We start from the raw sequence: 17463 nt of genomic DNA on the forward strand, positions 1-17463 counted from the left end.
TGAACACCTTGACAAAAGAACTCAGAGACTTGAAATAAGGATCTAAATGGTTAGATCCTTTCAGCAGTTTGGAGAAAACAAACCTAAAAAAACTTTTGATTTTGTTTTAATTGATGTTCACTAGGGTTAAAGTTAAAACACTCCTGCAAGAGTTAAACCCAACAGATGGAGAAACATGGCTGAGGAGGGTTAAGGAAGGGTGTAAATGTATTTTTGCTGAGGTTTGGTGTGGTTGGTGGGCTCCTTTGGGCACAGAGGCTGCAGTGATGCTCAGGGCGCTGAGGCTGAGGGCGGCGGGAGGTGCAGCCCTGCCCTGCTCTGCCCCTGAGGCCCCAGTGCAGAGCCGTGCCCAGCTGTGCCCAGCACAGGCGGGATGTGCCTGTGCAGCAGGGCCGCAGCAGCCCTGGGCATGTGTGGAGGCCTGGAGCAGCCGTCCTGTGCAGCCAGGCTGGGAGAGCCGGGGCTGTCCAGCCTGGAGAGGAGCAGGCTGCGGGGAGGCCTCACTGCGGCCTGGAGTGCCTGAAGGGGGCAGGGAGCCATGGGGGAAGGGAAGGGCCTGCACTGCAAGGGGCAGATTCCATGGCATGTTGGCATCAACTGTGAGGGTGCTGAGACATGGCCACAGGCTGCCCAGAGAAGCTGTGCATGCCCTGGCCCTGGAATGTTGCAGGCCAGGCTGGACAGGGCCCTGAGCACCCTGATCCAGTGGGTGGCAGCGGAACCAGGCGATGGTTGAGGTGCCTCCATGGCATTGTGGAACTCCATGGGGGAGCAAAAGGGACACCCGTTACCTGGGCATGGAATGTTGGAACCGGTTGCCAGGGTCACTCTTGTACCCAAGGATCTGTTGGCACAGAGTCTGTTGAGCCAGTTGACGGATTCTCTGCTGCGCAGCAGACGTGGAGCATCTGTCTTCTCCATCCTCAAAAGGAATAGAGTGAGATTTGCTGCCATTTTCAATCCAAACTCTGGAGTGAGTGTGCAGGTGAGTGCAGACAAGTCTTGAAAAGGCTTCTGCTGCTGAGGGGCTGGGCTGGGCTGCAGGATGGGCTGCACATGGGCTCAAGTACCAGAGCACAGACTTCTCATCCAGCTTTGGACAGCAGCTGGAGACCTGGGAATGGGAGTCTTGGGGCATGGAGGTGTTGAGGAAAATTGACATTCCAAATAGAAAATCTCCACTCTACTTTTCTGATAGGTTTGGAAGAGCAGTTTTCTATATCTCTGAAACATCTGCAGTGGACTCCCTAAGGGAAGCTAAGGGGTTGGTCACATCCTTGGCATTTCTTTGTTGGTGTTTGCCGGTGGTTTTTGCTCAAAAAACACCATGAGCTCAGTAAGTACTTTGCTATTCAATGTAAATCTGATTCTTGAGACATTTTCCAGGGTACTTCTAGAGAGGTTTTCAAGATTTTGCAGCAAATGCATAGGAACATAAATACACAGAAGCCTTTAAATACTTAATGTAACTTCATGTTCTGGAATACTGAAGATTTTGAATCTCTATGGGTGTTAGTAGTAGCTTACTAAGTGAGCAGCAACCTGATAGAATTTGGAACTGCGGTCTCTGTTTTCAAGCGATTGGAACAGGCTCCTTCTTGATGAGACATCTTGTCATAAATCAGGGCTGATGTCTTTTCTCTGATGTGATGTGCTCAGCTGGGAATGGCTCATAGCACTATTTGATGCATATTCCAGCCTTTGCAGGAGTATTTTCTGTATCCTTGTGTGCTGTCCCTGGTGTTACAAAAACCAAGGGCCATGTTCATATCAGTGGCACAGAAAATGCTAAGGCTTTGTTCTCTGCCAGGGTCAGCGAAAGCGCCCTGGAGGAGCAGCTGAATCAGGACCAGCTCGGAAACGGAGCAGGCTGCAGCGCTCCACCACAGCTGGGACTTCCCAGACAGAAAGAGCAGAGCTCGTGGAAAGTAGAACACCTGCTTTGGAGCCTGGTAAGAGCAGGAGCTGTTCTGGAGGTTGAGGACTTGCTGGCCATGTGCTTTTTCCAGTTTCTAGGCCCTTTACTGGGGAGGAAGGGAAACCTGGGGCTTGAAGAATCACCTGGCACAGCATCCTGAAATAACAAACCTTCTGACAACGGTTTTGGCTTGTTACTGAGCTCACTACATTGGCCCCTAGTGAGAGATGAGCTGTGTAGCAAAGGTCCTCAAGTGCTGCTCAAACACCTGAATGTGTGTTCTGATGAGCTGGCAGTCACTGCAGCTGCCGCAGCGGGGGTGGCCACATGAGTGTGGGGTCTCTCAAGCTGGACAAAGAGAAGGAAAAGTTTCTCATTAGCTGTGGCCCATCCTTCAAGGGAAATATTTAGAGCTTGGTAGTGTAAAATTTGGATCCCCTCTATTATTGGTTGTTTTTTTTCTCCTGTGTGCTCAACTTTCCCCTGTGTGAGATGATTCACCGGTTGGTGTCAACCTCCCATAAACTGTTGTCATTCAGGAGAACTTGTGAGGAGCTCAGGTGCTCTTCCTCTAGTGTTTCCCCTTCAGAGGACAGGGCTGGCAATGCTCCCTGTGGACTGTTGAGGGCAAAGCTTGGGTAAAATTTTGGACACATTCCTGAAAAAAAGAGCCCCAGGGCAGAGAGTGAATTCAACCTCAGCCTGTTCCATAGTTGCAGCCCATTTCATTCCTCTGCAATCTCTGCTCTTGAGTGTAACCTTCTCTTTTTTGTTGCTGGGCAATTCACAGATCTCTCAAGTCAATCTTCTGTACCTGAAGTCATCGTTATTCTTAATGATGATGAGTCCCCTTTGGTAAGTATTGAATGCCACACCCCTCTCCATCTTGCATTCAAATTACTTTACTTGCCTTTCTTCTGGAGTCTTGCTGAGTATGCAGATCTCAAAGGTAGAAAGATGGCTCTGATCTACCACTTTAGACACATTTCCCAGTCAAATCCAAACACACTCATGAACACATCAGCATGCCTGAGAATCGCTTCAATGGGAGTAGGTGACCAACCTAAAAGAGGTTGTTGCTCCAGTGATTTAAAGGAGAGCACAGGAAGTCTTTGGCTTCCCAAGTAAGAAGTGTTTCATCTGCAGCATCACTTTAAGGTATCCCTGTCACTGAGGTGGAAAATGCTCCTGGAGATGACTGGAGTAGACTCTAATCTAGTTTCTTATTCCAAGAAGACTTTCGTGTAGTCACATTTGGGGTTTTTTTATTTTCCCTTACTATTTTGAAGGAATTTGCCTTCATCTAGATCCACAGTGCAGTGTATCTGTTCAAGTTTGTGATGATGCCACTACTGCTGTGCAAAGCAGAAATGCAGCAGACATAGAAAGGGAATTACATCCTGACAGGGTTGCTCCTGAACCTTTGCAAAGCAAAGGCCTCCAATTTGACAACAGCATTTGCATGACCCAGCTCCACTTGCACCAAACACATGAGCAGGTTTGGGTATAGGTTGTTTTCTCTTCAGTAGCTGTTTGTATAATAAGTAATGTTCAGGCTATCACAGATGAACTTGCCAGTTTGAGGGAGAAGGAGGGAAAGAAACAGCTCAAGCCCAAATTCATTTAAGGAGCTGGAACACGGGAGCAGGAAGTACGGTATTCCTATGTGCCTCCATGTCTGACCCATTTCAGGATAGAGAGCAGAGCCAGCAGCTGCAGTACCTTTCCGGAGCATCAGAGAATTCAGATGAGCAACAGGCAAGGGATGCTGAAGAGGGACTAAGAGAAGATGATGGGTATGTGAGAGAGAAAGAGTCTATCAAAACTCTGATTTCAGATATGTGGTAGAAAAAAGTTTTGGCCATGCTTTTGGGTTCTGCTTACCTCTGTGCAAATAGTCCAGAACTGGAAAATAGTGGTCTGTCTGGAAGAGATTAAATAAACCCAGCAAAATCCAGCAGAATCCTTTCTTCTCTCTTTGAGAAGCCTTCTCTTCTTAGAAGCTGTCCATCTAACACTGAATGTAAGAGAATGGATTGACTCCCTCTGATGTTTGCAGTACATAAATAGTCTTGCATTGGGGTTGGGATGCTAGTTTATCTGAACTGGGGATGTTTTAAGTGTACCAAGATTTGCTCCCTGTTTAAATGGCTGCATGTTCTTCTGCTTCTGCTCTCTCTAGTGATTGGCTGCTCTATGATTTCGATCTTCCGTATTGGTCAGATGAGGAGTCAGAGGTGAGGATCCATTGGTTCTTGTCCTTTCTGCTTTGTGGGAGGGAAAGGGGCAGAGGAGGAGTTGCACTATTCACTTGTCTTAGGTGGGTGCCATGGGCAGCTGGCTGGAAGCACAGCCCTTGCTGGGAAGCTCCACCTTGCCGGTCCCTCCAAGTCTTTTCTTGGTGGTACCTGTAGAGGGAGAAGCCCTTGCTAGGGTGGTGCTGGCAGATCTGAGTGTTCCTTGTAGTTCTAGCCTTGACTTACACATTGCACATACTGCAAGAGCTATGTGCCTGGTGCCAAGGGAGTAGCAAACTGGATTTCTTTGCTCCCAATGCCTGTTGTTGTTTCCTTCTGTAGTCAACAGTTCTCCCAACATGAGGTGTTTAGGGTTTTCACTGCAGAAGTATCTGTTTTTGAGCCTGACAAGGGAAAGAAGAGGCTCTAGCCATAATCAATTCAGGCAACTGAAACAGGCAAGTAGAAGAGAGCTGTTTCAAGCAGTTCATAATCTGTGTCCATTTTTACCCCACTGCAGGACAGGGAGCAGAACCTGCAGCACTCACATCCTTGCAGATCAGCCGAGAATTCAGTTGGGCCATTGGCAATTCATGACAACGAGGAAACAAGAGATAGTGATGGGTATGTGAGATTAAAATGTCTCTCTAAATTCTCATTTCTGTTACATGGTAATGGTTTCTGCCAAGCTTCTGGGCTCTGCTGAAATCTCTGCAGAAACTTCAGACCAGCAGTATAGTGGCCTTTTTGGCAGAGAAGTAAGTAAAAGAATCTGAAACAGCACATCTCAATATCCAGTTGAAACCTTTCTTTTCTTTTCTTTTCATGTAGTCATGGTTGAATATTCATTACCGTATTGGTTTATCTATGCTCAAATGCTGGCAGTACATACCAGATGAGAGTAAAATTGTGGTGCTGGCCTGGGATGTTGCTAATCCAGAATATGTGTTAAGTGTCGGTGACTCTCTGTTGGCAGTGGAATTGTTGGCTCCATGTTTAAATGGCTGCATGTTCTTCTGGTTCTGCTCTTCATTAGTACATGGCCAGCAGTTCCTGCTAGTTCTCCAGTGAGCGAGGATGAGGATTCTGATGTGCAGGACAGGGAGCAGAGCCAGCTCTACCCACTTGGATCCAGAGACACAGAGGATTCAGCTGAGCTCTGGGCAAGTGATAATGAAGAGGAAACAATAGATAACAACAGGTATGTGACAGATAAAGTGTCTCTCCAAAGTGTAACTTCTGATATATGGTAGACCCAAGGGGTTTTGTTTGATTGTTTTTGGTTTTTTTTTTCAAACTAGTGGATTCTTCTTGATTCCGTGTGATGGAATTTGATTTGGAGCATAGGGGACTGTCTGGAAGGGAACTGATGGGAAACAAACAATGTAAACTCAGCAAATCCAGGAGAAACCTGTCCTCTCCATTCAGGAAGTCTTTATTGAAGGTTTCTTACATTATGGATTGTGACACACTGAAATGCTTGCAGTACTTAAAAGCTCTTGCACTGCCTGTGTTTCTTGGCTGCGATGTTGCTAAATCAGAAGAATGGGTTGTTTCAATTTCTGCAATTTGTATGTCTTGGTGACCCTCTGTGCACTGTGACATTGATGGCTGCATTTTCTTCTTTCAGTTCTATTAACTCTAGTGAATGGCCAGACCGTTTTGAGAGTCCTCCGACGTGGCAGGACGACATTACAGATGTGAGGATCATGTTCTCATCACTGGTTCTTGTCCTTTCTGCTTTGTGGGAGGGAAAGGGGCAGAGGGGGAGCTGCACAACTCAGTTGTCTTAGATGGGTGCCACAGGCTGCTGGCTGGAAGCACAGCCCATTCCTGGGAAGCTCCAACTTGCACATTCCTCCAAGTCCTTTCTTGGTGTTGTCCATAGAGGGAGAAGCCCTTGTCAGGATGGCGCTGGCAGATCTGTGTGCGCCTTGTAGTTTTAGCAGGGAGTGACAGACTGCACATACTCCAAGGGCTGTTTGCCTGGTGGCAATGGAGCAGCAAACTCTTTTGCTCCAGGTTCTATGGTTATGGTTTCTGTTTCTTAGCATCTGTTCATTCAAAATGAAGTGTTCAGGGCTAACAAGGGAAAGAAGAGGTTCTAGCCCAAATCCATTCAGGGAACACAAACAGGGAAGCAGGATGGGGTGGCTTCAAGCGATCCTAATCTGTGTCTGTTTTTACCCTATGGCAGGACTGGGAAGAAAGCCAGCAACCACCTCTTGGTTCCAGATCAGCAGAGAATTCCCTCGTACTGGCCAGCAACCTTCTAGAGGAACCAAGAGATATTGAATTGTATGTGACATATAAAGTGTCTCTCCAAAGTGTAATTTCTGATGTAATGTAGACACAGATTATTGCCAACCTTTTTGGTGCTACTTGATTCTGTTTGGAAAATTCTGACTTGATACATAGTGGCCTGTCTGGGAGAGATGTAATGGGGGAAAAAACTCTAAAAACCAGTAAAATCCAGTGGAAATATTTCCTGTTTCTCTGGAAGTTATTACGGAAGGTTTCTTACTTTACCGATGCAATGCTTGTGGTTCATAAAACTCTTGCACTTTACTTTGTTTCTGAGCTGGGGTGTTGCTAAATCAGAACTAGGGGTTATTTAATTTTTTGCCATTTTTATGTCTTGGTACACCTCTATGCTCTGTGAAATTGATGGCTGCATGTTCTTCTGGTTCTTGTCCCTCTAGTGAATGGCCAGGAGGTTTTGTTAGTCCTCCCAGCTGGGAGGATGAAAACGCACAGGTGAGGATGCACATGTTGTTATTTCTGATTTGTGGGTGTGGAAGGGACAGAAGGGGAGCTGCATAACTCAGTTGTTTTAGGTGAGTGCCACGTGCAGCTGGCTGGAGGCACAGCCCTTGCTGGGGGACTCCAACCTGCACATCTTTCCAAGCCCTCACTTGGTGGTATCCGTAGAAGGAGAAGCCCTTGCCAGGGTGGCACTGGCAGATCTGTGTGTTCCTTGTAGATCTAGCATTGACTGACAGAATTCTTTACTCCAAATTTCTGTTGTGGTTTCGTTTCTTCAGCAGCTGTTCATCTAACGTGATGTTGGATATCTTAGCAGACTTTGCCACTTTGTGGGAGAACGTGGGAAAGAAACAGCTCCAGGACAATCTGAATTAGGGAAGAGGAATGCAGAGGAGGAATGAGGGTATTCAGGTGTTTCCTACACAGCCTCTGTTTCTACCCTGCTGCAGTAGTGGGAGCACAATCAGCAGCACCCACTTATTTGTTTTCAAGGTAGCAGCTCCCTGTGCTACTGCTTTGAATATTCTCAACCAACCTTAGAGGGTGATACCCTACCCTTCCTCACCTCTGCTTTAACTGCTCTCTGAGATGAGGTTTGCCTGCAGCACCAGGGGGGCTCACCAAATCTAACTGGATCTTTTTTTCTCTTCCTTCTCATGTGCATCAATGGAAGCTTCATGAAGGTGAGTCGATGTTTTACACTTGGGAAGGGACTTTTATCATCAATGTAATAGTTATCTTTGTTGTTCCTTTCCAAGAAACTGCAGCAGCAGGGATTGAAACTGCTTTTAGGAAAAGGCAAAGGACAAGGCTAAAGCCTCTGGCCAGTGTCTTAGAGAATGGATCCAATGTGTGCGTGATGGCCTCTATCAGGCACAGTGGAGAATCCCTGCAGTAAATGTTGTGCCATGAATGTGGTGGTTGAATATTTATGCAGACGGAACTTTAATGTGGTGACTCTTTCTACAGTTTGAATTGATTAGTGACTGATTATTGTCACTTGGACAATAAGCAAGTGGAGTTGCAGAGGTCATTGTTGGCTGCTGTTTCTGAGAGTTAAAATGGAGACATCATTTCTTGACCCCTTGGCTGTTACAGATCAGGCCTTTAAAAAACTGATCTCCCTGGAACTCGGTCCAAGAGGTTGTCACAAAAATTGGATTTGTTACTGGGCTGCAGCAGGTCAATAACTGTACACTTCAGAGAGATACTGAGTGTTTATTTGAGTGTTGCACTCTCTGGCTGCTCGGTGGTATTTTACAAATCAGACACACACACTATCAAATTTTTATTTTTACTAAGTTAACAAACAAAGGAATTAGCATTAATTGTTTACAAGTGGCATGGTTACGTTCTTAGTTAGTGTTCTGCCTTCTTTTGTTTAAAAGCCATGTCCCTTCTCACTGTAATTATTCCACTCAGTCCATTGCTGATTCTCTCTTTTTCTTTTGGCCTGGGCAGTTTCTTGAGTTGCTGCTCCATGAATTAGTGGTTGCAATCTGCCTCTGAAGGAATTACTTTGTACCAGTCAGAGTTGATTTCAGGAGAGTTGGGTTTCATAGTTTCTTCCTTATCTTTGGAGTTGTGCCAGATGTCCTTTTGGCCCCCAAATCTGCATTCTTTGTGTCCACTCTCAGTGGGCATCCTTCTCCCTGAGCTTTGTTAACCTTCCCCTGGGTCTGAGCTCCTTGAATCATGTCAAGCCCTGACCCTTAACAAGGCAATTCTGCCAAAAAAGGAATCTGTATTTCTGTCCCATGGGCACATAGTGCTTGTTTGTTGATTGCTGTCTGTTTAATGGATTAAATGTCCCTTCCAGTTGGTTTGTCTTGAAAGTATTCAAAGATCAAATATATCAATACAAAGAGCATCCTTTCTTCAGAAATATTCCCCATGTTCTACATTGTGCAGCACATCGAACTCCATTCTAAATTGCCTTAAATCAGGAGGGAGATGATGACAATTTTTAAGGGGCTCTGCTCTGAGTTATTTTCTATTTTCCATGGACTGTTCTTCAGAATCTCTCAGGTCACCATTTTAGCTGTGTAGCATGAACAGAAGAAATACTTTGTGTTGGTCTGTAGCAGAGTAGTCACAATGTCTGGAAAGGCTCAGCCTTACCTTTGGGAAAGTAGTTTGTGTAAGCTTGTGTTGAACCCAGCTAAATAGATTCCTTACTGACTATTTTGATTCCTGATTTCAAGGGTAGCTCCATGGAGACAGAGGAAAATAGATCTAACTTCTGAAAATTAAATTACAGTGCATGAAGAAATGGAGAAATGTTACAGTGAACAGCCATGACCAGCTGGATGGCTCTGGAAGTAGAAGAGGAGCCAATGAAGCCCCTGTGGCTGCCTCAGCCCCTGCAGAACAGGGAGCAGAGGAGGAGGACACTCAAAGCTCAGGAGTATGTATGTAGGCTCATGCCTTACCAAACACGGGATTTTGTGCCTTTTTTTCTGTGTAGGACTAAGTTATACTGCTATACCTGGTTTATCTTTCAAGCCTTCCCTACTCTACCTAATTCCCTCCTTCTCCCATGTTGCACATTGATCAAAGGATACCATTTGAATTTTGGGAGAAAAAGGCTGCCCAAGGCAGATGTACAACTCTCCACACACCTTAGGATGAGTTGGAGTATGGCAAGGAAGGGGGATTGGTCACAGGCCATAGCTCAGTATTGCATTTGCTTTTTCTGACAAGCTCTAGTATCAATGTTAGCTATGGAAATACTTCAGTGTTACCAATGAGGCTTGGCATCATGGGGCCAGCATGCAGCAGCTGGACAATTGCAGCAGAGATTCCCTGCTGGAATGGTGTCAGCTGGCTGCCTTTCTCCTGCAGCTGGAGCCCTTCTTCCCAAGGTAGACTTGCACACAGGTGGTTGTGGAGGTCCTGCTTTTATGGCCAGTGCTGGATGTCACAAGCCCTGATTTGTTTGCTTCTGTGCTGGAAATCCTGCAGTTCAAGTTGGGTGCCTGCACAGGAAAACCCCCATTCTGCAGAGAAACAGCAAGTCCTGCTATAGCAGCACTCCATCAGGATAGGAAAGATGCTTTCATTCAACTGATTAAATTAACACAGGTGTATGTGCCACTAAGGAAGACAAAGAACATGAGGATTATGTATAAGGTTTTCTAAAATGATTTTTTGGGGTGGGTGGAAAGACACAGGTTTTAAAAATACTGGTGTGCTTTGAGCCTTTTGGAATGGCAAGGTAGGAGAGAAGTGTAGTATGGAAGTTTTAGGTGTCAGGTCTTAAATAAGCCACCTAAAGGTGGCATAGAGACTGCTCTTACTTCACAGCTGGGTGACTGACTGCACCTCTCCCCTATTGAAAAACAGGGCACTCTTTCTCTCAGGGCAGGCAGACCCCAAATCCTCATTAAATGCAGCAAGCAGTGTGTTAAAAGACAGCAGGATCCTTCAAAGGAAATGTCACATGGTAGTCAGTGCAGTTGTGTGATTATGAGAGATTTTATGTACCAACAGCCATTGAAGTGTGGTGATATTACCAGCTGTATGTTAACAGCTTTCTTGTTCTCTTACCTCTAGAGCACAGCAAGGAGTTATTATTAAGTGTCCAATTTGCATGGATTTTTACTCAGAGGTGAGGATTCTGTTGTCATCCTTTCTGCTTTGTGGAGGAGGAGGATGCCAGAAGGGGGCTGCACTGATCATTGGCTGATGTGGGATGCTGTGGGCAGCTGGCTGGGAGCACAGCCCTTGCTGTGAAGCTCCACAAGTCACTTCTTGGTGCTGAATGTAGAGGAGAAGCCATTGCCAAGATGGCATGGCACATCTGTGGTCCCTCATTATTCTAACTGCTTTCAGATGCTCTCAATTCTCATTTCCTGCTGCTAACAGAGCAGCAAATTCTTTCCTCCCAATATATGTTGTGGTTTTCTTTCTTCCAGATCATGCGACACGGACGACAGCTTGTGGCAACCACGTGTGGCCACATCTTCTGCAGTCGCTGCCTCCCTGTTGCCCTGGAGACTGCTCACACGTGCCCAACCTGCAGGTGCACCTCAGTCCACAAGGATTCCATCCCATTTATTTATGAGCAGTTCTCAGACAGAGATCCATCTTGGACAACAGGCGATGCAGAGACTTGTTGCTTCATGTATATAGTTCTTCATGTATATAGTCCTTCATGTATATACTCCCATTTTTGCTGAATTAATTTATAAATATTGTTTTGATTTTTTTAAATGTAGTCTGTCTCCTCTTCTGTGCTGGACTTTGCTGACAGACAGAGATGTTGTTGAACAGGTGGAAATAAGGCTCTTGGTTTGAGCAGTCAGAAGCTCGTTCCTCTCATCACACTGGAGTCATTGATTTGGGGGAAATGTTCTGAAGCTATAAGCTTGGTATTTCTTGTGGCCAGCGTGTGCTGTAGTGGGAAAAAGGAACAGGCCCTGCTTGGGGTGTGAGGCATTGTGGTGTGAGGTGCCACAATCTTTGGAAAGCATCTCCAGTGAAGGAGGAAAATCGCTGCAGTGGCACAGGCTGCCTCACTGGGAAAAACAAAACCACAAACTCCAGATAATCCAGGCAACGAAGGAAGGAGAAGCAAGAAGTGTCTTTGTATGGGGTTCCACAGGGCAGGTTTATTCCAAGCACCAGTAAAGGGTCCAGGGACAAAGACAAGGAAAACTGGAGTGTCCAGGTTGAAGTACAGGGGAAAAACGGGATGGAGCAGAGCATCAGGGCCAATGGGCTGAGGGCTCAGGGGTGGGGCACTGGCAGGGCAAAGGGGGACAAACAATAGGGTAAAAGGGGGCAGGGCTCTGCATCAAAATGGCGCCAATGAGTGCCCAGGGAAAAGAGAACGTTTTAGGGAACACACATATGAGGGGAAAAAGGGGTGGAGAGGCCAACAGGCCAAGCAGGGAAACAGAACTGTGGTACATGAACATGAAACCACTGTGGGCTGTGGGCTGCAAGTAGTTCTTCTCCAAGTCCTTAGTGTTTCCCCAACAGCTCATGGCCTCTTTCTCCAGGACATGGAGATTTCTGCCCCTCAAGCATGTTCCAGGGCTCCCACAACTACCCCTTCTATTTTATTAAAAAGGCTTCCCCTACAGATCTTTGCAAACAATTGTTTAAACAAGGAACAATATCAAAACCATAAAAATGATAAGGAAAATTAATGAAATCTTGGTAAAAGAAGGTGCCCATCCCTTCAGTTCCCATCCTTAAAGCAGTCCTTCTAGCCAGTCCTCGCTCTTCTGTCTTTTGCTGTCCTTTACTTGTTCTTTGAGAGCTGGATGCTCCTGTGGATGGATTCACGGTTTGACGCTAGATTGAGGCAGCACAGCCCCTCCAGGTCCTGGCAGCCATGGCCATGGGCACGGAGCAGGAGTCGACGGCCGCTGGGTTTTGTAGCGCTGCGTGTCTGGTGGTTTCTTTGTCCTCCAGCAGATGGCTGAGGGCTTCAGAGGTGCACTGGCCTGCTTACCAAAGCAGCGAGCTCACCGAGGGATTTTGCTGCGGCTACCCAGGGCACAAATAGGGAAAAACCGTGACCATTTTTCCTTTGTTCCAGCTAGTAATTTTGGATTTGCAATTTTCATTGAGTTCAACGTAAGTTATATTTGATCAGCCAATTGGGTTTTTCTTCACCAATCCCGAATTAGAAAGAAGTTTGTGGTGAGTGTGGTAAGGTGGCCAAGGGTGCAGGGATCTCCCTGGACGCAAGAAGGGATCCCAGCCCAGGCCTTATCCCTGCAGATAAGAAACACACCCCGGGGGAGCCCTCTAGGCTTGACTGTGGACAAAGAGATATAGTGTCACTGGTGTAATTGCATTAATTGATAGAATAAGCTTTTCTGATCAGAGTCACATCCTTCCTAAAAACAGAACAGGGGTGATTGAAATTTGGCACGGGCTGAAACAGTTGCCTATAATAGAACCAAATACAGAAAGTGCCAGGGAGAACACCAATGCATCCAATTTGTGGGGATCCTCTGGCGCATGCAGTAAAATCTTTGTCCACTCATGCTAGGTGTCTACGGGGTTGGGTTTCTTACCCATAAAGGGATAGTCTCTTGTCATCAGCAGAATTCCCACCAGGCACGTACACAGAGGGTCAACGATGTCACTCATGGCCAGGCCTAGCTTGTCGTGCTGCAGGCATTTTGCCAGGGTGATCCAAACATTTTGTCAGGGCTTAGGGATGATAAATCCCAATGCCGTTGGTGGGGCCAGGAGCACCCAAAGTCAAGCAGCACCAGTAAGAGGCACCAGCATCATTATCTCCATTGTGGTAGTTACTGTAGGTGGGTTGCACTGCTGGGATTAAAAGCACACTTCAAAGCCAGATAGTAGGAAAAGTGATGTGCGAGTGTAATGTGAAGGGTACAGGGATGGGGTAAGAAACATTGTTATTAGGAAAAAAAGGTAACAGGGAACGTGTGGAACTGTGGGAAACAGGGTGAAGGAAAAGGCAGGGTAGGGCAGATGCATAAAGAAAGGGATAATTCTTGTGGGGAAATCTTGTCCATTTTCATCATAGCTTAGTCCAGTAATGACATGGGCCAGGTAGGTTTGGTTTGCTTTGTCTTCTGTTGGGTTGAGTCGGTCTTGCTTGGCAGGTGTGCAGGTTTTCTCCTTCTCCTCCTCCATGCTGCACGCGACTCATCCTTTTGGGTGTCCTTTTCCTTTCCTGGCTTTTCTCTGGGTGCTGTGTCTGGCAGCACGATGTAAGGCTTGATGATTTTCCCTGGAATCCATGCTGGGCTTGATCCTGTGAGGAAACAGCCACACTCTCTCCCCTAGGTGGGATAGGGCCCATGATCTGCTTGGATTCAGGGTGCTTGATCAGCACCGGCAGCTTCTCTTCAAGCTTAGCTTGGGTGTTATTTGAGAAGTGCCTGACTATTGAGGGGCTTGACTTCATGAATGAATTATTTAAAAATTGAAAACATAGGTCACCTTACAGGGCCTCTCAATGGGAGGAATAGTCTCTGTCCCCCCTCTCTGCTGATTAAGGAGCCCTTTGATCGTTCAATGGGCCCTCTCCATGATGGATTGTCCTGTGGGAGAGTGGAGTATACCTGTGTCATGCTTCACCCCCCAGTGATTTAGAAATTGGTGGAAGTTTTAGGAGGTGTATGCAGGATCATTATCTGTTTTATTGTTCTGTGGAATGTCCAAAGTGGAGAACACAAGGAGGAAGTGCCAAATCACATCACTGGCCTTCTCTCCTGTGTGGGCCAAAGCATACACAGCTCTAGAGAAACTATCTCAGAATACATGCATATATATCATCCTTCCAAAGGGAGCACAGTGAGTCACATCTGTGTTGCCACAGCTGGCAAGTTGTGAGTCCTCAGGGGATTTACCTGTGTTCCCATTGATGGCATGGCGTGGTGTTGGCAGTTAGGACACGAAGCCACTATTGACTGTGCTTGTTCTCTGGGTATTTTGAACATCCTGACGACGGTGGGGACATCTTTGTGGCAGAAGTGATGGCTGAGCTTGGCTTGGCTGAAGATATCTGGCAGGGTGGTGATTTGTACTGCCATGGCCAGAGCATTCAGCTTTCTGGCTGCCCTCTGCAACAGGGCCTGGCAGATCGGTGTGTGACCTTACATGCATCATGTGGTAGGGTTGCTCTCGGTGGGACAGGAGATATACCAGTCTTGAGAGCAAGTGATTTAAATTTGCATTTGCAACCTCCTTTAATAAAGAATGTTCAGCCCTCTCAGCTACTCCTGCTACATAAACCAAATCAGTGAGAAATTGTGTGCTTCTTTGAACCTTCCAAAAGCTCTAATGACAGCTGCCAATTCTGCGATTTATGGGTATCCCTGAACAAGTTTGACATCTCACTCCCATTTCTGAGTGTCGGGGTTTTTCCAAGTCATAACTGACTTGTGGGATCCTTTGGAGCCATCTGTGAATACAGGATAAATGGGAAGAGCTCTTAAAATCCTTTTCTATTTCAGATTTGCATTAGCAACAGCCATTTTTCGGGCAACTCATCCTGAACACTTGAGTTCTCTATTTGTCTTTCAATTGAATCTTTTAGCCAATCAATGAATTTGATATAAGATTCACTGGTGCTTTGTTTCATGTCCATAATGTTCTGGGTGGGACTGGTCTTTTGGCTGCATTTTTAATTTCTTCAAGGCTTACCTTGGGGAATTTTGCCTGCACTTGAGCCTTTTCAAAACCACCTTCTCTGCATAGGTGGAAAAGTGTTACTTGTGCCCTGTCCTCATCTCGGTGATATACTTTTAAAAGTGATTTTATCTGTATTTTCCAAAGTCTTTCCTACAGAATAAATTCTGCAGGAGAAGGAAGGCAGGCCATTCTATGTTTAATGTCAAAGGGCACTAATACATGGGCAGAGAAGGTGACTTGTAATAGCTTTTGAAATAGGGTGACACCCTCCCATCGTCTTTCTTTGCTTTGCAAAGATCTTTCAATTCCCTATAGGGAACTGCCTCCCATTTAGGTGGTGCTCCCCCTTTCTGGTAAAGTACCGGAGCAGCACACAGGCCCTTGATCTTCTCAGCCAGGCCAGACTCTTTGTCAGCAGCAGCCTGCCTTCGCACTTCAGCCCAGTGACTCTCTGCTCGATCCTCAGAGCCTGAGGAGTCACTGTCCTCCTCCGAAGAGGAGGGTGGCACTTGAATTAAAGTGCCACTGGTATGGGAGGCAGGCTTGACCCGATGGTGTTGGGTCTTGGTAGCCAAGATTCTTCCTTCTGGTCTGCAGGGGCCCCCATCTGGTCCCGGTGACAGGTAGACTGGATAGGGTGGACTGTGGGAAGCTGAGACTGGCTGACCTTCAGGGTGGAGCTGCTGACAAAAGGGGTTCACAGGGGTTCACCAGGGATTCCTGGTGGCAAGGGGAGTTCCTGTCACAGACACAGCATTGATGTGGCAGGGGCAGGGCCCAACACAGAGGGAGGCACCAACAAGGAGACGGGCACATCAGGGGTGGGGCCCGACACGAGGGAAGGTGGAGGGCACGGCAGAGGGGTGCAGCAGTGTGAAGAGGGTGGCCGTTTTGGGGTGCAAGGGCAGGAAAACTTGGAGGTAGGGGAGACAAGATGGCAGGGCTGGCTGGCAACAGAGCTGACGCCATCTCGTGAGAGAGCCAGGGGTGACAAAACTGGGTAAGAGGGCATAGGGAGAGAATGGGAAGCAGCCAGGATGGGATGGCCAGTCCCACCCGAAGAAGGGTACAAAGGTAATTGGGAGAGGTCAGGGAGATGGTGGCAACCGTGCACCTTAAGGTGGGTTACCTCCTCCAACAGCCCTTGAGATGGGGAATAGGGTTTGGGACACAGGGCAGAGGATTGAGGGGAAGGGGTTTTTAACTGGGGGCCCGAACCCGAAACATGACCCAGACTTCCAAGATATTGAACAATCAAATAAAACAAAGGGCAAAACTTCCCCACAGAACGATCCTCCATAACTTGTAAATTGTACAGAAACACCCCAACTTGATCCAAAAACTTCATTTGAAAGAACTGAGTCCCCTGAAACATTAGGAAAGTGTTTGAACAGAAAGTGAACAAAATATTTTAACCACCCCCTAGAAAACTCAGATCTCCCCAGAAAAAGTGTATTTTTAACTTGCATATAAACTTTCCATTGGGGGGGGGGCAAGCTTATTCCCCATCCCCACAGTCCTCCCACTAACAAGGCAAAAAAAAGAAATAAAGGCATAAGGAGACATCCCAAACACTCACCACACCAAGGGTGTAACAGAAAAGATCTCTCATTCTTGAAAGGTCTTCTTGGGCACAGAAGCTTGTCTGCCACCCCTCCTGTTTCCCTAATAAAACTCAGGTATCCCTTCGGGAAAGTGGGCATCGATTGTGGATTAAAATCCCATAGCTGAAGGCTATTGGAGACACATTCATGAAGCTGCAAGAGGCCCCTGTTCTGTGTAACACTTGTTTTAGGGTGAGGTGGTGGTGAGGTGCCGCAGCACTCTGAAAGTGTCTCCAGTAAAGGAGGAAAGCAGCTTTGGTGAGACAGGATGGCTCACAACGGAAGAACAAACCCACACACTCCAGATAATCCAAGCAATGAAAAAGGAGAGGCAAGAAGGGTCTTTGAGCTTTCACAGGACAGGTTTATTCCAGGTACAAGAGAAGTGTCCAGGAATGAAGACAAGGAAAATTGGAGGGCCCAGGATAAAATACAGGGGACAAAGGGGATGGAGCAGAGCATCAGGGCCAATGGGCTGAGGGCTCAGGGGTGGGGCACTGGCAGGGCAATGGGTGACACCCAATAAGGTAAATGGGAGCTGGGTTCTTCAGCAAAATGGGGCCACTGGGTGCCCAGGGAAAAGAGAACATTTTAGGGAACATATATATATAAGGGGAAAAAGTGGTGGAGAGGCCAACGGGCAAGAAAAACTGGGTTACATTAATGTGAAACCAGAAAGGGCTGTGGGGTGCAAGTAGTTCTTCTCCATGTTCTTAGTGTTTGTCCAACAGCTTAGGGCCTCTTTCTCCAGGACATAGAGATTTCAGGTAAACAATGCAATGGTAAATTAATTGTGCTATGATAC

General features: G+C 46.8%; 1 protein-coding gene across 2 annotated transcripts; it reads left to right on the forward strand.

Moving 5' to 3' along the window:
• Nucleotides 1-864: 864 nt before the first annotated feature.
• On the forward strand, nucleotides 865-11133 carry LOC130252238 (uncharacterized). Of its 2 annotated transcripts, XM_056489626.1 has the most exons (15): nucleotides 870-985; nucleotides 1199-1336; nucleotides 1811-1952; nucleotides 2709-2773; nucleotides 3611-3714; nucleotides 4101-4155; nucleotides 4676-4779; nucleotides 5192-5356; nucleotides 5786-5855; nucleotides 6353-6453; nucleotides 6858-7404; nucleotides 7462-7604; nucleotides 9182-9328; nucleotides 10477-10531; nucleotides 10839-11129. In XM_056489626.1, the coding sequence occupies exons 2-11, from the start codon at nucleotides 1328-1330 to the stop codon at nucleotides 6976-6978; spliced, it is 936 nt and encodes a 311-aa protein (XP_056345601.1). In that variant the 5' UTR covers nucleotides 870-985; nucleotides 1199-1327; the 3' UTR covers nucleotides 6979-7404; nucleotides 7462-7604; nucleotides 9182-9328; nucleotides 10477-10531; nucleotides 10839-11129. The 2 variants fall into 2 exon arrangements, with proteins under 2 accessions (XP_056345602.1, XP_056345601.1); XM_056489627.1 differs by having other exon boundaries at nucleotides 865-985; nucleotides 5801-5855; nucleotides 6858-7604; nucleotides 10839-11133.
• Nucleotides 11134-17463: the final 6330 nt, after the last annotated feature.

This window comes from Oenanthe melanoleuca, chromosome 4, assembly GCF_029582105.1.
Source record: "Oenanthe melanoleuca isolate GR-GAL-2019-014 chromosome 4, OMel1.0, whole genome shotgun sequence".
Classification (NCBI taxonomy): Eukaryota; Metazoa; Chordata; class Aves; order Passeriformes; family Muscicapidae; genus Oenanthe; species Oenanthe melanoleuca.